This window comes from Pseudophryne corroboree, chromosome 6, assembly GCF_028390025.1.
Source record: "Pseudophryne corroboree isolate aPseCor3 chromosome 6, aPseCor3.hap2, whole genome shotgun sequence".
NCBI lineage: Eukaryota > Metazoa > Chordata > Amphibia > Anura > Myobatrachidae > Pseudophryne > Pseudophryne corroboree.
The window spans coordinates 496,694,505-496,716,598 of NC_086449.1; the positions used below are offsets into that span (position 1 = coordinate 496,694,505).

Sequence of the window (22,094 nt, forward strand, 5' to 3'; positions counted from 1 at the left end):
TGTTGGGAGGGGGTCTGAGGTAAAAAGGTGGATTTTCCGGCAGTTGCCGTGGCCACCAGATCCGATAGACCGACGCCAAATAATTCCTCCCCTTTATACGGCAATACTTCCATATGTCGTTTGGAATCCGCATCACCTGACCACTGTCGCGTCCATAAACTCCTTCTGGCAGATATGGACATCGCATTTACTCTCGATGCCAGAGTGCAAATATCTCTCTGAGCATCTCGCATATAAAGGAAAGCATCCTTTAATTGCTCTATAGTCAATAAAATACTGTCCCTATCCAGGGTATCAATATTTTCAGTCAGGGAATCCAACCAGACGACCCCAGCACTGCACATCCAGGCTGAGGCGATGGCTGGTCGCAGTATAACACCAGTATGTGTGTATATACTTTTTAGGGTAGTTTCCAGTCTCCTATCAGCTGGATCCCTGAGGGCGGCCGTATCAGGAGACGGTAACGCCACTTGTTTTGATAAGCGTGTGAGCGCCTTATCCACCCTAGGGGGTGTTTCCCAGCGCGCCCTAACCTCTGGCGGGAAAGGGTATAATGCTAATAACTTTTTTGAAATTAGCACTTTTCTATCTGGGTTAACCCACGCTTCATCACATACATCATTTAATTCCTCTGATTCAGGAAAAACTACAGGTAGTTTTTTCACCCCCCACATAATACCCCTTTTTGTGGTACTTGCAGTATCAGAGATATGCAAAGCCTCCTTCATTGCCGTGATCATATAACGTGTGGCCCTACTTGAAAATACGTTTGTTTCATCACCGTCGACACTAGATTCAGTGTCTGTGTCTGGGTCTGTGTCGACCGACTGAGGTAAAGGGCGCTTTACAGCCCCTGACGGTGTCTGAGACGCCTGGGCAGGTACTAACTGGTTTGCCGGCCGTCTCATGTCGTCAACTGATTTTTGTAATGTGCTGACATTATCACGTAATTCCATAAACAAAGCCATCCATTCCGGTGTCGACTCCCTGGGGGGTGACATCACCATTATCGGCAATTGCTCTGCCTCCACACCAACATCGTCCTCATACATGTCGACACACACGTACCGACACACAGCAGACACACAGGGAATGCTCTTATCGAAGACAGGACCCCACTAGCCCTTTGGGGAGACAGAGGGAGAGTTTGCCAGCACACACCCAAGCGCTATAATATATATGGGAACAACCTTATATAAGTGTTGTTCCTTATAGCAGCTTAAATATATCAAAATATCGCCAAAAAAATGCCCCCCCTCTCTGTTTTACCCTGTTTCTGTAGTGCAGTGCAGGGGAGAGTCCTGGGAGCCTTCCTCACAGCGGAGCTGAGCAGGAAAATGGCGCTGTGTGCTGAGGAGAATAAGCCCCACCCCCTATTTCGGCGGGCTTTTCTCCCGGAGTTTTAGATATCTGGCATGGGTTAAATACATACATATAGCCTCAATGGCTATATGTGATGTATTCTTTTGCCATAAAGGTATTAAATATTGCTGCCCAGGGCGCCCCCAGCAGCGCCCTGCACCCTCCGTGACCGCTTGGTGTGAAGTGTGTGACAACAATGGCGCACAGCTGCAGTGCTGTGCGCTACCTTCATGAAGACTGAAGAGCCTTCTGCCGCCTGTTTCCGGACCTTCAATCTTCAGCATCTGTAAGGGGGGTCGGCGGCGCGGCTCCGGGACGAACCCCAGGGTGAGACCTGTGTTCCGACTCCCTCTGGAGCTAATGGTGTCCAGTAGCCTAAGAATCCAATCCATCCTGCACGCAAGTGAGTTGAAATTCTCTCCCCTAAGTCCCTCGATGCAGTGAGCCTGTTGCCAGCAGGACTCACTGAAAATAAAAAACCTAAAAACTTTTTCTAAGCAGCTCTTTAGGAGAGCCACCTAGATTGCACCCTGCTCGGACGGGCACAAAAACCTAACTGAGGCTTGGAGGAGGGTCATAGGGGGAGGAGCCAGTACACACCACCTAATCCTAAAGCTTTATTTTTGTGCCCTGTCTCCTGCGGAGCCGCTATTCCCCATGGTCCTGACGGAGTCCCCAGCATCCACTTAGGACGTTAGAGAAATGACAGAATATTGTTTTTTCCAGTAGTACTACAAGTCCCAGCAAGCCTCCCCCGCAAGCTGGTACTTGGAGAACCACAAGTACCAGCATGCGGGAGAAAAACGGGCCCGCTGGTACCTGTAGTTCTACTGGAAAAAAAATATCCAAATAAAAACAGGAGACACACACCGTGACAGTAAAACTTTAATGCATACATATACACCACCATATACACATACTTACCTTATGTTCACACGAGGGTCGGTCCTCTTCTCCATGTAGATTCCATGGTGTACCTGTTGAAAAAATTCTACTCACCAAATCCAGTGTAGAGGGCTCCTCGGGTAATCCATTTGTAAATATCCAACTAGTCACCCCTGGCCGGGGTACCCTGGAGGAGTGGGAACCCCTTAAATCAAGGGGTCCCCCCCCTCCAGCCACCCAAGGGCCAGGGGTGAAGCCCGAGGCTGTCCCCCCATCCAAGGGCTGCGGATGGGGGGCTGATAGCCTTTGTTGAAAGTTATGAATATTGTTTTTAGTAGCAGTACTACAAGAGTACTACAAGTCCCAGCAAGCCTCCCCCGCAAGCTGGTACTTGGAGAACCACAAGTACCATTGTAACCAATGGTGGGAACTTTGTGGTCAGCGGGTGACCGAAAGTAACCTCACCGCTGACCACAAAGTTCCCACCATTGGTTACAATGGAGCACATAGGCGCTACATTGTAACACTGCCGTGTGCCGCCTGTCAGACAGTACAGGAGCACACAGCCGATCAGGAGGGTGCCACAACGTGGCGCTCCCTGATTGGCTGAAGAAACCCTCTTAGACATAAGTCAGAGGGGGTTTCTGGCATTCGGTGAAAGGGGTCCCATGTGAAAACATGGGGCCCCTTTCAGTTCGTGGTCGGGTGTCCGTTTTTTTATTTTTACAAGTACGTGGATTACAAATGGATTACCCGAGTAGCCCTCTACACTGGATTTGGTGAGTAGAATTTTTTCAACAGGTACACCATGGATTCTACATGGAGAAGAGGACCGACCCTCGTGTGAACATAAGGTAAGTATGTGTATATGGTCGTGTGTATGTATGCAATAAAGTTATACTTTCAAGGTGTGTGTGTTATGTCTTTATTGGGGTATTTTTTTGTAGTAGTACTACTACAGGTACCAGCGGGCCCGGTTTTCCGCCGCATGCTGGTACTTGTGGTTCTCCAAGTACCAGCTTGCGGGGGAGGCTTGCTGGGACTTGTAGTACTGCTACTAAAAACAATATTCATAACTTTCAACAAAGGCTATCAGCCCCCCATCCGCAGCCCTTGGATGGGGGGGACAGCCTCGGGCTTCACCCCTGGCCCTTGGGTGGCTGGAGGGGGGGGACCCCTTGATTTAAGGGGTTCCCACTCCTCCAGGGTAACCCGGCCAGGGGTGACTAGTTGGGTATTTAATGCCACGGCCGCAGGGCACTGTATAAAAGTGACCCCCGGCTGTGGCATTATCTGTCCAGCTAGTGGAGCCCGGTGCTGGTTTCAAAAATACGGGGGACCCCTACGCTTTTTGTCCCCCGTATTTTTGGAACCAGGACCAGGCGCAGAGCCCGGTGCTGGTTGTTTAAATATGGGGGAACCCCTGTCAATTTTTTCCCCATATTTTTGCAACCAGGACCGGCTCAAAGAGCCCGAGGCTGGTTTGGCTTAGGAGGGGGGACCCCACGCAATTTTTTTTTTAAGTTTAAACATTTTTTTTTTTTTTACAAGGTGCACAATGAAGCCCAGCACGGATCTCTCAGATCCGGCCGAGATTCATTGTATTAAAGTCGGCAGTGTTTTACAAGTCACTCACGTAAAACACTGCCTAAAAAAACGAATGACATCGACATCGGAAAAACCGAAAATGCAGAATACGGCAGCTTAGTAAATTAGTCGTAATCAATTCAAAAAGTTGCAAATTTACACTTGCGATGTCATTCGTGATTGAACTTTGACCTCAAACGGGAAAATACGAATCTTAGTAAATTTACCCCACTACGTCTCGCGGACAGTGATTTACACTTGTGCGGTGTGTGGGGCTTCCAGTACCTTCCACACAGCCTCGAGCTCCCCATATAAAACTCTCCTTAAGCTGGCACACAGTTAACCCATTTAATGCCACAAATAGCATACTTACCGACATTCTTATAATAACTTCCCACATTTACAGATTTATACATTACACATCATGTATAACTACATACATTTCAACCTATGCTTATACTAAATTGATTACATTACATAAATTACTTGTATATCTGCATATAGTCTTACCAGTGTAAATAAATTAATTGAATAAACTATTACCCATTTTGTTCCTGTCTTTTGTGATGTCATACCTCAGTTTTAACTCATAAATTAGATTAATCCATATATAACTGTTAATAATGTACTTTGTTTTTTTCATATATATATATATATATATATATATATATATATATATAGTGGTAAGTTTACCACGACCTTATATAGGAAACCGACCGATAGGAACACCACCTTTTTGACTAGCAGCTTCCATCCTCCAGTTTTGAAGGACAATCTGCCCATATCACAACTACTTAGAGTTATGAGGAATAACACGGATATAAACGTTAGGGAAGCACAACTTGTTGAGATGATGCAGAGATTTCAGGAGCGTGGGTACACCAGACAGTTGTTACAGAAATGTTTGAACAAAGCCCGCAAGATCTTTATGAGTGGTGACACCAAGGGTTCTCCCGTTCCTCCTAGGATGATCTATTCTATGAAATATGACAACCATTCACAGTCAACGGGCAAGATTTTGCGCAAACATTGGCCTATTTTGGCCTCTGACCGGTCTCTGCCATTTGCCCACATGGGACCACCAATGATGGCATATGGCAGAGGAGCAAATTTGAAACATCTCCCTATGAGACCTACACTTACCCCTGGTGAGCAGACGAATGTGACAAACCTGATGCGATTGAAACCAGGCTGCTACTCATGTGGCAACTGCACGACGTGTAGGTCCATGAGAGTAGGCAAGACTTTTGCTCACCCTCATACTGGCAAGAATATTACTATCAAATATCGCTTACATTGTAAGCTTGACTATGTGATTTACAGTCTGGTGTGCCCATGCGGGCAGTATTATATAGGATTAACGTCCAGATGTTTCCGAGATCGAATGGCCAATCACCGGACGTCAATCCGGGCGGCCATTCAAAGTAGATCTTCGGATAAACCAGTAGCTCGACACTTTTTGGAAAATCGTCATCAGATTGCTAACCTTAAGTGTATGCTTATTGATTGGGTACCTCCCTTCCCCAATGGGGGTGACCGGTTATTAGCACTGAAGAAAAGAGAAAGTTATTGGATCTGTGTTCTTGACACAGTAGCACCTAGAGGCTTGAACGAATATAACACTATGAATATGTTCCTGTAGACTATCTGCTAATGGGATTATATTACCCATATCCACTCTACAGAGTTAGATACATGCATCTGAGACAGGAGGTTTTAACTCTATGTTCTTTTATATACTTGTTTAAGTAGTTATATTTATGTTTATATATATATGTGTGTATGTATATATATATGTAAGTATGCACTAAGGGTGCAAGCACACTGATGTATTTGTCTAGTTATATTTGTATTTAGGTTGATTTGTATGTGTATTTGTTTGTCTTGGTTGTCATTATTATTTTTGTTTAATTTAGAGTTTTATGTCTCTTTCTCACGGGCCTGAGCATGATACGTAACCATAGTATCTCAGTATTTCTATGAGAGGCCTCTTTTGGTCTAATTGGTATATAGGGATCTGAAAGTGGGTTCCCAGTGTGGTTTATCACCTGTCCATAGACCCTTGTTATGTTATACAGGTTTAGCGACCACTGATTGTCCTAAAAGCTTTAGCCTTTACCTATCCGTGATGGTGTTGTCACGGCATTGGTGCACTATTAGATCGGGACTCTCTTTTGAGTCTATGCTGTGTTTGTTCTCGATTGTCCCAGTTGTTCCATTATGGAGGGGATCGCTCTATTGGTGTAGCCTGGGTTGCTAGGGACGCTTGTTGATACTTCCGGCCGGTGGAACGCAGGCTGCGTGACCACTTTCAGTGATCGGACTATTTGTTTTATCAGCTGATTCCCTTTGGCGCAGTGGTTGTCATCCCTAAGATGCTATTTCACTATATGAACAGGGGTACAGGAGTTTAGGACATTGTGGATACTTCTCTAGTGTTAGACTTTAGTTTACTTTCCGCTAGCGTCTTCTTCCGGTAAGTGGAACGCATGACGCGGCTCCACTTCCGGTTGATGGAACGAGCGGTCTGTCTGACTGCGTTGACCGCCGGTTTGGCTTCGTATTAATCTCATTGTTATTTTCTTCCTGTGACATTGTGGTCTAGCTGAGATGTTTCTATTATTAGGCTTGGCTGTATGGTTTATAGTGTTAACTTCCTGGTTTCCGCTACTTCCGGTCTCTGACCTATTTAAGGGTTGATCTTCTGACATGTGATTATCCAGCTCTGATCTTAGGATAGTGGTCTACACAGCCTCAGGGTGAGTCTGACTGTATTTTGTCTCTTATGGGTTATTTGCTTATGGTTTTGAGCCTTTTTGTGTTTGAAGCTATATGGTATATGTTTAAGAGTTATTGTATATGAGTAATTGGAGTTTTTCCTCTTAGGACCGCTGGTATATCGGTTGTCTATTTGGAGGATAATATGACTCTAGTAAGTTTTGTACTATACCCTTAGCTTTTTAGTATTGAAGTCAATACTTTGGTTTCAGGATACCTTTTGAGATGGATCAATATCTACTCATTTTTCTCTTTAGGACTCATTAGTTTTATAGGCTGTCGGATTACATGGCCACATTCCTGTGGAGCTGCTTTAATTCTCATTAGAGAGTATATGGCTAGTGATCTCTGGTGTTTTTTGGTACCTCAGAGGTCCCCTCAACCTCCTTTTTCTGACCTTGGCACACTTCACGTTTGGTGCTAGGTTGTTTTTTACACGGTGGTGGTATTCACTGCTTGGGCCCGTGAGATTGATTGTAATTTTGTTTGTTTTTCTTCTTCCTTCTTTTTGTGAATTGCAGTTTATGTCTGCTGTTTTGACTTATTCTTTATGAACAGTATATGGCTTGTCTTGAGAAAGGCTCTTGCATTACTGTTATGTTGTTCCGTCATTTTGACGGATGGTAACTAGTAAATATATATATATATATATATATATATACATACTAATTTATATGGCTCCGGTATGTAATACCGACCGATGGGATGCCGGCTGCCAGCATACTGACAGCGGCATCCTGCCTGTCGGATTACTGCCAGCGAGTCCCCTTGCTCACCGCACTCCAGACCCAGTGGCAAGTGACGGTATTCCAGCTGTCGGAAGAATGCCGGCTGTTGGGATTCCGATGTCGGTCTCCTGAACGCCAGGATCCCAACAGTCGGCATTTGTACTGCATCCCTATATAAATATATATATATATATATGTATGTAGGGATGCAGTCAAAATGCCAGCTGTCGGGATCCCGGTGTTCAGCAGACCGACATCGTATTCCTAACAGCCGGCATTTTCACAGCATCCCCCTCTCTCTCTATATATATATTAGTCTCTGTGTATAACATAGTAACATAGTATCTAAGGTTGAAAAAAGACAATTATCCATCGAGTTCAACCTATTTGTGGTCTCCTATGCACGATTATTTTGTATAAAATTTTGACTGCAGTTGATGACTGCCATTACGTTTTACCCCTCTTTTCTCTAACGTCCTAGTGGATGCTGGGGACTCCGTCAGGACCATGGGGAATAGCGGCTCCGCAGGAGACAGGGCACAAAAGCAAGCTTTTAGGATCACATGGTGTGTACTGGCTCCTCCCCCTATGACCCTCCTCCAAGCCTCAGTTAGGTTTTTGTGCCCGGCCGAGAAGGGTGCAATCTAGGTGGCTCTCTTAAAGAGTTACTTAGAAAAAGTTTTTAGGTTCTTTATTTTCAGTGAGTCCTGCTGGCAACAGGCTCACTGCATCGAGGGACTTAGGGGAGAGATTTTCAACTCACCTGCGTGCAGGATGGATTGGATTCTTAGGCTACTGGACATAGCTCCAGAGGGAGTCGGAACACAGGGCTCGCCCTGGGGTTCGTCCCGGAGCCGCGCCGCCGACCCCCCTTGCAGACGCTGAAGATGAAGAGGTCCGGAACCAGGCGGCAGAAGACTCTCAGTCTTCATCAGGTAGCGCACAGCACTGCAGCTGTGCGCCATTGTTGTCAGCACACTTCACACAGCGGTCACGGAGGGTGCAGGGCGCTGGAGGGGGGCGCCCTGGGCAGCAATGTATAATACCTGTATGGCGAAAAATACATCACATATAGCCCTTGAGGCTATATGGATGTATTTAACCCCTGCCAGATATCTAAAACTCCGGAGAAGAAGCCCGCCGAAAAGGGGGCGGGGCCTATTATCCTCAGCACACAGCGCCATTTTCCCCTCACAGAAAGGCTGGTGGGAAGGCTCCCATGCTCTCCCCTGCACTGCACTACAGAAACAGGGTTAAAACAGAGAGGGGGGCACTGATTTGGCGATATGTATATATATTAAAATGCTATAAGGGAGGAACACTTATATAAAGGTTGTCCCTGGATAATTATAGCGTTTTGGTGTGTGCTGGCAAACTCTCCCTCTGTCTCCCCAAAGGGCTAGTGGGTCCTGTCCTCTATCAGAGCATTCCCTATGTGTGTGCTGTATGTCGGTACGTGTGTGTCGACATGTATGAGGAAAATATTGGTGAGGAGGCGGAGCAAATTGCCTGTAATGGTGATGTCACTCTCTAGGGAGTCGACACCGGAATGGATGGCTTATTTATGGAAATTACGTGACAATGTCAACACGCTGCAAGCCGGTTGACGACATGAGAGGGCCGGCGAACAAATTAGTATCTGTCCAGGCGTCTCAAACACTGTCAGGGGCTGTAAAATGCCCATTTACCTCAGTCGGTCGACACAGACCCAGACACGGACACTGATTTCAGTGTCGACGGTGAAGAAACAAACGTATTTTCTTTTAGGGCCACACGTTAAGGGCAATGAAGGAGGTGTTACATATTTCTGATACTCCAAGTACCACAAAAAAGGGTATTATGTGTGAGGTGAAAAAACTACCTGTAGTTTTTCCTGAATCAGATAAATTAAATGAAGTGTGTGATGATGCGTGGGTTTCCCCCGATAGAAAATTATTGGCGGTATACCCTTTCCCGCCAGAAGTTAAGGCGCGGTGGGAAACACCCCTCAGGGTGAATAAGGCGCTCACACGCTTATCAGAACAAGTAGCGGTACCATCTACGGATAGGGCCGTACTTAAGGAGCCAGCTGATAGGAGGCTGAAAAATATCCTAAAAAGTATACACACACATGCTGGTGTTATACTGCGACCAGCGATCGCCTCAGCCTGGATGTGCAGAGCTGAGGTGGCTTGGTCGGATTCCCTGACTAAAAATATTGATACCTTTGACAGGGACAGTATTTTATTGACTATAGAGCATTTAAAGAATGCATTTCTATATATGCGAGATGCGCAGAGGGATATTTGCACTCTGGCATCAAGAGTAAATGCGATGTCCATATCTGCAAGAAGATGTTTATGGACACGACAGTGGTCAGGTGATGCAGATTCCAAACGGCACAAAGATGTATTGCCGTATAAAGGGGAGGAGTTATTTGGGGTCGGTCCATGGGACCTGGTGGCCAGGGCAACTGCTGGAAAATCCACCGTTTTTTACCCTAAGTCACATCTCTGCAGAAAAAGACACCGTCTTTTCAGCCTCAGTCCTTTCGTCCCTATAAGAGTCATATCTGCCCAGGGATAGAGGAAAGGGAAGAAGACTGCAGCAGGCAGCCCATTCCCAGGTACAGAAGCCCTCCACCGCTTCTACCAAGTTCTCAGCATGACGCTGGGACCGTACAGGACCCCTGGATCCTACAAGTAGTATCCAAGGGGTACAGATTGGAATGTCGAGAGGTTTCCCCCCTCGCAGGTTCCTGTAGTCTGCTGTACCAATGTCTCCCTCCGACAGGGAGGCAGTATTGAAAACAATTCACAAGCTGTATTCCCAGCAGGTGATAATAAAATTACCCCTCCGACAACAAGGAAAGGGGTATTACTCCACACTATATGGTGGTACTGAAGGCTAGGTGAGACCTATTCTAAATCTGAAAAATTTGAACACTTACAAGGGTTCAAATCCAGATGGAGTCACTCAGAGCAGTGATAGCAAAGAACAAAGGGACTATATGGTGTCCCGGGACATCAGGGATGCTTACCTCCATGTCCCAAAATTTGCTTTTTCTCACCAAGGGTACCTCAGGTTCGTGGTACAGAACTGTCACTATCAGTTTCAAGACGATGCCGTTGGATTGTCCAAGGCACCCCGGGTCCTTACCAAGGTAATGACCGAAAGGAGGATTCGTCTTCAAAGAAAATGGACGACCTCCTGATAAGAACAAGGTCCAGAGAACAGTTGGAGGTCGGAGTAGCACTATCTCAAGTAGTTCTACGACAGCACGGGTGGATTCTAAATATTCCAAAACCGCAGTTGTTCCGACAACACGTCTGCTGGTCCTAGGGATGATTCTGGACACAGTCCAGGAAAAGGTGTTTCTCCCAGAGGAGAAAGCCAGGGAGTTATCCGAGCTAATCGGGATCCTCCTAAAACCAGGAAAAGTGTCAGTGCATCATTGCACAAGAGTCCTGGTAAAAATGGTGGCTTATTACGAAGCACTTCCATTCGGCAGATTTCACGCAAGAACTCTTCAGTGGGATCTGCTGGACAAATGGTCCGGATCGCATCTTCAGATGCATCAGCGGATAACCCTATATCCAAGGACAAGGGTGTCTCTCCTGTGGTGATTATAGAGTGCTCATCTTCTAGAGGGCCGCAGATTCGGCATTCAGGATTGGATGCTCGTGACCACGGAGGCCAGCCTGAGAGGCTGGGGAGCAGTCACACAAGGAGTGTGATCAAGTCTGGAGAATTCTCTCCACATAAATATACTGGAGCTAAGAGCAAATTTATAATGCTCTAAGCTTAGCAAGACCTCTGCTTCAAGGTCAGCCGGTATTGATCCAGTGGGATAACATCACGGCAGTCGCCCACGTAAACAGAAAGGGCGGCACAAGAAGCAGGAGGGCAGTGGCAAAACTGCAAGGATTTTTCGCTAGGCGGAAAATCATGTGATAGCACTGTCAGCAGTGTTCATTCCGGGAGTGGACGACTGGGAAGCAGACTTCCTCAGCAGGCACGACCTCCACCCGGGAGAGTGGGAACTTCATCGGGAAGTTTTCCGCATGATTGTGAACCGTTGGGAAAGACCAAAGGTGGACATGACGGCGTCCCGCCCGAACAAAAAATGGGACAGGTATTGCGCCAGGCCACGAGACCTTCAGGCGATAGCTGTGGACGTCCTGGTAACACCGTGGGTGTAACAGTCGGTGTATGTGTTCCCTCCTCTGCTTCTCATAACCAAGGTATTGAGAATTATAAGACATAGAGGAGTAAGAACTATACTCGTGGCTCCGGATTGGCCAAGAGGGACTTGGTAACCGGAACTTCAAGAGATGCTCACAGAGGACTAATGGCCTCGGGAGCTAAGAAGGGATTTGCTTTCAGCAAGTACCATGTCTGTTCCAAGAGGAACCGTGGCATCGGCCTTTAAGAAAGGACCTGCTCCAGCAGGGACCTTGTCTGTTCCAAGACTTACCGCGACTGCGTTTGACGGCATGGCGGTTTGAACGCCGGATCCTAAGGGAAAAGGCATTCCGAAAGAGGTCATACCTACCCTGGTCAAAGCCAGGAAGGAGGTGACCGCACAACGTTATCACCACATGTGGTGAAAATATGTTGCGTGGGTGAGGCCAGGAAGGCCCCACGAAAAAATTTCAACTAGGTCGATTTCTGCACTTCCTGCAAACAGGAGTGTCTATGAACCTCAAATTGGGGTCCATTAAGGTTCAAGTTTCGGCCCTATAGATTTTCTTCCAGAAAGAATTGGCTTCAGTTCCTGAAGTCCAGACGTTTGTCAAGGGAGTATTGCATATACAGCCCTTGTGTGCCTCCAGTGGCACCGTGGGATCTCAACGTAGTGTTGGGATTCCTCAAATCATATTGGTTTGAACCACTCAAATCTGTGGATTTGAAATATCTCACATGGAAAGTGACCATGCTGTTGGCCCTGGCCTCGGCCAGGCGATTGTAAAAATTGGCGGCTTTGTCTTACAAAAGCCCATATCTGATTGTCCATTCGGACAGGGCAGAACTGCGGACTCGTCCCCAGTTTCTTCCTAAGGTGGTGTCAGCGTTTCACCTGAAACAACCTATTGTGGTGCCTGCGGCTACTAGGGACTTGGAGGACTCCAAGTTGCTAGACGTTGTCAGGGCCCTGAAAATATATATATAATTCCAGGATGGCTGGAGTCAGAAAGTCTGACTTGCTGTTTATATTGTAGGCACCCAAAAAGCTGGGTGCTCCTGCTTCTAAGCAGACTATTGCTCGTTGGATTTGTAGTACAATTCAGCTTGCACATTCTGTGGCAGGCCTGCCACAGCCAAAATCTGTAAATGCCCATTCCACAAGGAAGGTGGGCTCATCTTGGGCGGCTGCCCGAGGGGTCTCGGCTTTACAACTTTGCCGAGCAGCTACTTGGTCAGGGGCAAACACGTTTGCTAAATTCTACAAATTTGATACCCTGGCTGAGGAGGACCTGGAGTTCTCTCATTCGGTGCTGCAGAGTCATCCGCACTCTCCCGCCCGTTTGGGAGCTTTGGTATAATCCCCATGGTCCTGACGGAGTCCCCAGCATCCACTAGGACGTTAGAGAAAATAAGATTTTACTTACCGATAAATCTATTTCTCATAGTCCGTAGTGGATGCTGGGCGCCCATCCCAAGTGCGGATTGTCTGCATTACTTGTACATAGTTATTGTTACAAAAAAATCGGGTTATTATTGTTGTGAGCCATCTTTTTTAGAGGCTACTTCATTGTTATCATACTGTTAACTGGGTTCAAATCACAAGTTGTACGGTGTGATTGGTGTGGCTGGTATGAGTCTTACCCGGGATTCAAGATCCTTCCTTATTGTGTACGCTCGTCCGGGCACAGTACCTAACTGAGGCTTGGAGGAGGGTCATAGGGGGAGGAGCCAGTACACACCATGTGATCCTAAAAGCTTTTGTGCCCTGTCTCCTGCGGAGCCGCTATTCCCCATGGTCCTGACGGAGTCCCCAGCATCCACTACGGACTATGAGAAATAGATTTATCGGTAAGTAAAATCTTATTTTTTATAATAACCATGGTGCTTGATTATGGCCCGTAACCCTGGATATCCTTATCCATTAGGAATTTATCTAACCCATTCTTAAAGGTGTTGACTGAGTCGGCCATTACAACTCCCTCAGGCAGGGAATTCCAAACACGTATCGTCCTTACCGTAAAAAAGCCTTTACGCCGTATTGTGCGGAATCTCCTCTCCTCTAACCTGAGCGAGTGTCCACGAGTTCTCTGTGTTGATCTAACCAAAAACAGGTCCTGCGCAAGATCTGTATATTGTCCCCTTATATATTTGTAAATGTTGATCATGTCCCCTCTTAATCTCCTCTTTTCCAGTGTAAACATGCCTAGTCTTGCAAGCCTTTCCTCGTATTCCAGCGTCTCCATACCCTTAATTAGTTTGGTCGCCCGCCTTTGAACCTTTTCTAGCTCCAGGATATCCTTTTGTAGTAAGGTGCCCAGAATTGTACACAGTATTCAAGGTGTGGCCTCACAAGTGATTTATATAACAGGAGTATAATACTCTCGTCCCTAGCATCAATTCCCCGTTTTATGCATGCTAATATCTTATTAGCCTTCTTTGCTGCAGTCCTACTTTGGGTACTACTGCTTAGTTTGCTATCTATGAGGACACCTAAGTCCTTTTCCAGTACAGAATCCCCTAATTTTACCCCATTTAGTAGGTAGGTGTTATTTTTGTTCTTGTTACCACAGTGCATTACCTTACACTTGTCTGTATTGAAGCGCATTCTCCATTTCGCTGCCCAAGCTTCTAATTTAACTAAGTCGTTCTGAAGCGACTCAGCATCCCCCTCTGCATTTATAACTTTACACAATTTGGTATCATCTGCAAAAATTGACACCATGCTTTCTAGACCTTCTGTTAGGTCGTTAATGAAAATATTGAACAATAGCGGTCCTAATACTGAGCCTTGCGGCACACCACTTAGCACTTCAGTCCAATTTGAAAAAGATCCATTAACCACAACGCGCTGCTCCCTATTATCTAACCAGTTTTTGACCCAAGTGCATATAAACAATGAGCTAGATATTTCCTATCATGTATATATATATATATATGAAGTTTATTGGTATATCAAAGTATTTATATTTATTTGAACTCCTTGAGCAAGGGTATATTATATTTAGAAAACAATATTGGCAGATAGCAAGACAAGTGGAGTAGACTTTAGTAAACATAAGAAAGTTCTGACATTGCTAGAAAATGACAACTGAAATAATTATTAATAAACAATCATCAGAGTGAGAAAACATAGCATTACCTTGGAATTGAATGTAAAATACTTTGGTGTGCACATTTCCTCCACTGTTGCATTCTGCAAGCTATTTGAAGTTCCATTGACACTTTCATAGGGGCATGCAATTTTAAATTTATTGTAGACAACCTATATTCATACAGTAAGCAGAAAGGAAACAAAGAGAAACGAAGTACATGATGAAAGATGCACATTGATCATTGGTTGACATGACAACTGCTCAATCACTGTCATTTGTAACTTACCACAACAAGGAAAAAAAACATACAAGTCAGAGAGAAGCCACTGGTGTAGCCAAGGTATCCTGTATGGATCAAAGACATTGTACATGTCATTGTTTATAAATACACTCTACAATTTCACATTAAAACTTACCACAAGTAATATAATTATAATACCTGGCTTATTTATCATTAAGAACACAATACATTTTAGGACACCAATTAGATAGGGTTTCCTGCAGCACAAGTTGTTGTATAAGCCCGTATACGGATGGGAGATAAAGTCAGGGATGTAAATGGGAGAGGATTGAGTGAGGGATTTTTAAGTGAGTGTGAGATGCTTGAATTGGAATCTGAAGAGGAAGGGATGCCAGTGTCACGGCTTGTTAGAAACTGGAGGCAGATTTAGTACATTTGTAGAAAAAGATGACCCAGGCTAGCAGCATTGAGTACAGACTGGAGTGGAGAGAGGTGGAAGTCAGGGAGGCATTAACAGTGCGGACTTGGGTGGTCATTCCGAGTTGATCGCTAGCTTTGTTCGTTCGCTGTGCAGCGATGAGGCTAAAAAACGGCACTTCTGCGCATGCGTTGCAATGCGAACGCGCGTCGTACTATTGCAACGAACGATGTAGTTTCACACAAGGTCTAGCGAACCATTTCAGTCGCACTGGTGGCTGCAGAGTGATTGACATGAAGTGGGTGTTTCTGGGTGTCAACTGACCGTTTTCAGGGAATGTTCGGAAAAACGCAGGCGTGCCAGGAAAAACGCAGCAATGGCTGGCCGAACGCAGGGCGTGTTTCTGACGTCAAAACAGGAACTGAACAGTCTGAAGTGATCGCAAGTGCTGAGTAAGTTTTGAGCTACTCTAAAACTGCACAAAATTTTTTTGCAGCCGCTCTGCGATCCTTTCGTTTGCACTTCTGCTAAGCTAACATACACTCCCAGTGGGAGGCAGCATAGCGTTTGCACGACTGCTAAAAACAGCTAGCGAGCGATCAACTCGGAATGACCACCTTGCTCCAGCCCTAAACTAGGTGTAAAAGATCCACCTGAAAACAAGTGTAATTACATATATGAAGAACTCTGCATAGCCGCAATTCTGAACCGAGCCTAGGTTACAGTGCCCAGTTACAATCCAGTAATGCCCCTTCAGCCACAACTGTAAGCAAATGTATAAAGTGTGCTGATCGTCTACAGTAATTGGGACGTTTAAAAATACATTTGTGGAATTAATTAGTAGCACTATTATTAAAAGAAAATGAGAATTTAGGTTTAGTTTGCTTTTATAACTTATGCCATTTCTACTTGTAGTATATGTCATGTATGTGCCTAATATATTTACATTTAAATAAATGTCTGGAATCTTAAATATTATTTCAGGTAAATTCATATTTTATAATTAGGAAATAGTCTAATCTCGCTACAAATCTGCAATTCTGTTCTTGTATTTCTCAAAACACTGTAACATTGAGTTAATAATATTTAAAGAATAAAACAATTGCATTCATAAAATAAAATGATTCTGTATTACCATACTACAGGGAAACATTTACCAATATTCACCAACTGGTGAAGATAATTAACATTCTTATTAACACATATCACAGCAATAAGAAACTAAGTATCTCTGGAATATTCCAATAATTACATGCAGGGACATAGGCTCCAATGGGAGACCGTTCAAGCGATGCATAAAAAATAAAAGTGATTACTGATGCGATCACTTTATCTCTGGTATCAGACCCAGGCAACGCTATTGTCATCACACTGTGCATGCTGGGATTACTAGATCCCTCTCCTGAAAAATATTGCATAATGCAGCCCATAGACTATAATGGCCAAGTTCCGGAAACCATAGTTAATGTTCACAATTTAAACGAAAATACTGGGCACTGAAAATATAATATTAAATCAAAATACCAATAAATGTGATGATATTATAATGTAGTTATAAGTTGCTGCTCCTAATAGAAATAGAAACCTACACAAGCAAGATAGCTAAAATGGAAAAAATAGGGGCGCTGAACAAAGCTTCTGAATTAAAGTATACTGGTTAATTAAAGTATTTAATGGTGGTTCTGGTGGGGCATTGTGTATGGTCTCCTTTTATTCCTGGTCCTGGAGCTTGATGTTGTATCAACACAAATCATTAGTGCTCTACTCCTATTTTGGGCTCTAATTACCTTGCTTTTTCCCCCTACTTCTCTGTGCCCCATTTGATGCTAATATCAGCCCGGACCAACCTTCCTCCATCTGACCCTGGCCCCTTGTGCTGATATCCTATATAACGCCATGGCAGTTCACCAGGCGTGACTTAATTTTGGGAGAATTGTTCCACCCTTTGGTCTCTCTCAGCTACCCTGCTTATCTGGGAATCCTTCCCTTGTGTGTGAGCCCTGCCTGCCTGCTCTGGTTTGAGTGTCTGGCTGCCCCGGTACTCCTCTGGATATCATCATTGCTGTCCCCCGCTGTCTGCCTCCTGCTCCTTGGTACATCTGGGTGGCTTGCCTTGTGTGGCCAAAGAATCTGCAGTGGAAGGCGCAGACAACCTGGGTGCTATGTCCAGCAGTGATTGCCTGTAGATGGTCCTGCTTCCTCTCTTATATAGTGCAATCTGGATCGGCAGAGGTCCCTGTGCTTTAGGACAGTGCAATTTAATTTAGGCCTTTTTTCTGTCTGGGGATTGGAGAAGGGGGACATAGTCCTATTTTGTATCTCTACCTATTTCTTTGATGTGCTGTTGTCATTAAGGCGGCGATGTGCTGCTGCCAGTGAGGCAGTGATGTGCTGCTGTCAGAGAGGCAGTGATGTGCTGCTGTCAGGGAGGCAGGATGTGCTGCTGTCAGGGAGGCAGGGCTGTGCTGCTGTCAGTGAGGCAGGGCTGTGCTGCTGTCAGTGGGGCAGGGATAAGCTGCTGTCAGGGAGGCAGGGATAAGCTGCTGTCAGGGAGGCAGGGATGTGCTGCTGTCAGTGAGGCAGGAATGTGCTGCTGTCAGGGAGGCAGGGATGTGCTGCTGTCAGGGAGGCAGGGATGTGCTGCTGTCAGTGAGGCAGGGATGTGCTGCTGTCAGTGAGGCAGGGATGTGCTGCTGTCAGTGAGGCAGGGATGTGCTGCTGTCAGTGAGGCAGTGAGGTGGCAATGTGTTGCTGTCTGTGATGTGTTGCTGTCAGTGAGGCAGGGATGTGCTGCTGTCAGTGAGACAGGGATGTGCTGCTCTCAGTGAGACAGTGCTGTGCTGCTCTCTGTGAGGCAGGGATGTGCTGCTGTCAGTGAGACAGGGATGTGTTGCTGTCAGTGAGACATGGATGTGCTGCTCTCAGTGAGACAGTGCTGTGCTGCTCTCAGTGAGACAGGGATGTGCTGCTGTCAGTGAGACAGGGATGTGCTGCTGTCAGTGAGACAGGGATGTGCTGCTGTCAGGGAGGCAGGGATGTGCTGCTGTCAGGGAGGCAGGATGTGCTGCTGTCAGTGAGGCAGGGCTGTGCTGCTGTCAGTGGGGCAGGGCTGTGCTGCGGTCATTGAGGCAGGGATAAGCTGCTGTCAGGGAGGCAGGGATAAGCTGCTGTCAGGGAGGCAGGGATGTGCTGCTGTCAGTGAGGCAGGAATGTGCTGCTGTCAGAGAGGCAGGGATGTGCTGCTGTCAGTGAGGCAGGGATGTGCTGCTGTCAGTGAGGCAGGGATGTGCTGATGTCAGTGAGGTGGCAATGTGTTGCTCTCTGTGATGTGTTGCTGTCAGTGAGGCAGGGATGTGCTGCTGTCAGTGAGACAGGGATGTGCTGCTCTCAGTGAGACAGTGCTGTGCTGCTCTCAGTGAGGCAGGGATGTGCTGCTGTCAGTGAGACAGGGATGTGCTGCTGTCAGGGAGGCAGGATGTGCTGCTGTCAGGGAGGCAGGGATGTGCTGCTGTCAGTGAGGCAGGGCTGTGCTGCTGTCGGTGGGGCAGGGCTGTACTGCGGTCAGTGAGGCAGGGATAAGCTGTTGTCAGGGAGGCAGGGATGTGCTGCTGTCAGGGAGGCAGGGATGTGCTGCTGTCAGGGAGGCAGGGATGTGCTGCTGTCAGGGAGGCAGGGATGTGCTGCTGTCAGTGAGGCAGGGATGTGATGCTGTCAGTGAGGCAGGGCTGTAATGCTGTCAGTGAGGCAGGGGTAAGCTGCTGTCAGTGAGGCAGTGATGTGCTGCTGTCAGTGAGGCAGGAATGTGCTGCTGTCAGTGAGGCAGGGATGTGCTGCTATCAGTGAGGCAGGGATGTGCTGCTGTCAGTGAGGCAGGGATGTGCTGCTGTCAGTGAGGCGGTGATGTGCTGCTGTCAGTGAGGCAGGGATGTGCTGCTGTCAGTGAGGCAGGGATGTGCTGCTGTCAGTGAGGCAGGGATGTGCTGCTGTCAGTGAGGCGGTGATGTGCTGCTGTCAGTGAGGCAGGTATGTGCTGCTGTCAGTGAGGCGGTGATGTACTGCTGTCAGTGAGGCAGGGATGTGATGCTGTCAGTGAGGCAGGGCTGTGATGCTGTCAGTGAGGCAGGGGTAAGCTGCTGTCAGTGAGGCAGTGATGTGCTGTTGTCAGTGAGGCAGGAATGTGCTGCTGTCAGTGAGGCAGGGATGTGCTGCTGTCAGTGAGGCAGGGATGTGCTGCTGTCAGTGAGGCAGGGATGTGCTGCTGTCAGTGAGGCGGTGATGTGCTGCTGTCAGTGAGGCAGGGATGTGCTGCTGTCAGTGAGGCGGTGATGTGCTGCTGTCAGTGAGGATGGGATGGGCTGCTGTCAGTGAGGCGGTGATGTGCTGCTGTCAGTGAGGCAGGTATGTGCTGCTGTCAGTGAGGCGGTGATGTGCTGCTGTCAGTGAGACAGGGATGTGCTGCTGTCATTAAGGCAGGAATGTGTTGCTGTTAGTGAGGCAGTGATGTGCTACTGTCAGTGAGGCGGCGATGTGTTCTCAGAGGCAGTGATGTGCTACTGTCAGTGCTGCTATGAGTGAGGCGGCGATGTGCTGCTGTCAGTGATGCAGTGATGTGCTGCTGTGAGTGATGTGTTGCTGTGAGGCAGTGATTTGTTGCTCTCAGTGAGGCGGCGAAGTGTTGCTGTCAGTGATGTGGTGCTGGCAGTGAGGCAGAGATGTGCTGCTGTCAATGAGTAGTGTCTCTGTGAATGATGCTGGCGTTTACTGTTGTGGAGTGGTACAGGTGTGGCTCTGTGATGAGATTTTGGTGACAGTTCGAAGTAGTTCAGGTGTGCGATAGTATGGATATAATGCACGGTCATGTGATCTAGTATGTTCAATCACGTTAGGGGGCTTTCTGTCATTATAACACACCTTTATGTACATATATACAGTATGCATGGTCCACAGCCCCCTGACAACCGATCATGATGAAACTTAGCCTAAAACCTGTTTGGGAAAATTACCCACACAATAATGAAAACTGCATTGCAATTGGTTCAGTGGTTTCGGAGTTTGTCTCAGTCAGACAATCAAACTTTCTTATTTATAAGATGTATAGATATGTGTTAGACATTATATATTTTTTAATAAACCAATATATTAAATTCAGCAGCTGTGTTCAGCGCCCTTATTTGTTTTTAATTTTATTCATTTAGCAGTGCCCGTGGAAACTGGTAATATAAAACATACATACATATTACTGGCCATATTTCCATCTAATATTTCTTAATAGAATGGATAAAGGTGTCATATGCATATTGATGCCAGAACTATCCCTGGCTAGTACCAAATTTGTCCATATTTTAAGAAAATGTTAAAGATGAAACTGATGGCTGTATTTTCATGCATAAATATGCAGTTTTTAGTTTATTAATATGTACATTAATGTTATTAATAAATGTTTCTAGATAACTCTAATGCGCTTTTACTTTGAGTTGTATAGAAAATATTGGCAAATATTCCATGTTTTAAGTGTCACACATTATTAGTGTGATATTTTTTTTTGGTCGGCTTTACGTATACAGTACATGCAAATATATAACATAATGTAGGATGCAAAACCAAAACTCGAAGACTGTAAGACTGAAGTTGCGCATCTGAGTGAAACTGCATTTGGCTGATGTCTTTTATATCTGTTTACATAGATGAGGGATGAGAAAACTGAACCCCTTCCACCTAACACCTGAGCAAGAATTAAAAAATATATTCATTTTGTGAAAAATATATGATACCTAAATTCTTGAGAAGACACAATGGCAGTATGATTCCAACAGTTACGAAAACCAGGAGAAAACAACCATCCAGATACCATGGCCTGTAATGCAAATTGAAACATTGGTCACTTGAAGAGGCCACAATACGTTTCACAATATGGGCCCTCATTCCGAGTTGTTCGCTCGCTAGCTGCTTTTAGCAGCTTTGCACACGCTAAGCCGCCGCCTACTGGGAGTGAATCTTAGCTTTGCAGAATTGCGAACGAAAGATTTGCATAGTTGCGAATAGAAATTTCTTTGCAGTTTCTGAGTAGCTCGGGACTTACTCTGCCACTGCGATCAGTTCAGTCAGTTTCGTTCCTGGTTTGACGTCACAAACACACCCAGCGTTCGCCCAGATACTCCCCCGTTTCTCCAGCCACTCCCGCGTTTTTCCCAGAAACTGCAGCGTTTTTCCACACACACCCATAAAACGGCCAGTTTCCGCCCAGAAACACCCACTTCCTGTCAATCACACTCCGATCACCAGAACGAAGAAATTTCTTCGTTAAGCCGTGAGTAAAATACCTAACTTTTTTGCAAATTTACTTGGTGCAGACGCACTGCGAACATTGCGCATGCGCAGTTTGCGACAAATCGCTCCGTTGCGAAAACCACTAACGAGCGAACAACTCGGAATGAGGGCCATTGTACACATTTAGGGCTAAATTTGCTATCTGTATATGGGTGCTGTGTGTGTGTGTGTGTGTGTGTGTGTGTGTGTGTGTGTGTGTGTGTGTATGTATGTGTGTATACATACATAAACTCATATACTTCATCCCCTTGTTATATATGTGCGTGTATGCAAATTTCAAGGTAAAGGAGCAGAGTACATCACAGTAGCCAAATTTCCTTAATAAACACAATACAGATTTCTGAGCACTCAAATATTTGTCTGTGATAAAAAATTGTCTTTTCTAATCAGTATTTTTGATAGATGATAATATAGAAATATTGTAGAAACCAATAAGATAAATACATATAAAATTTATTTTTATGACTAAAATTGGACAAAAACATTTACACTGAAAGCATACAATATAC

At 45.9% G+C, this 22,094-nt stretch overlaps 1 protein-coding gene across 1 annotated transcript in view; it reads right to left on the minus strand.

The window, feature by feature from the left end:
* The window catches only part of SLC38A1 (solute carrier family 38 member 1), a 163,813-nt gene that overhangs the window by 44,395 nt on the left and 97,324 nt on the right, over window positions 1–22,094 (minus strand). Inside the window, exons 8-10 of the mRNA XM_063927356.1 lie at window positions 21,030–21,112; window positions 14,886–14,944; window positions 14,647–14,769 (exon numbers count right to left, since the gene is read on the minus strand). Coding sequence (XP_063783426.1) covers window positions 14,647–14,769; window positions 14,886–14,944; window positions 21,030–21,112 — 265 coding nt within the window. The remainder of the gene's footprint in view (window positions 1–14,646; window positions 14,770–14,885; window positions 14,945–21,029; window positions 21,113–22,094) is intronic.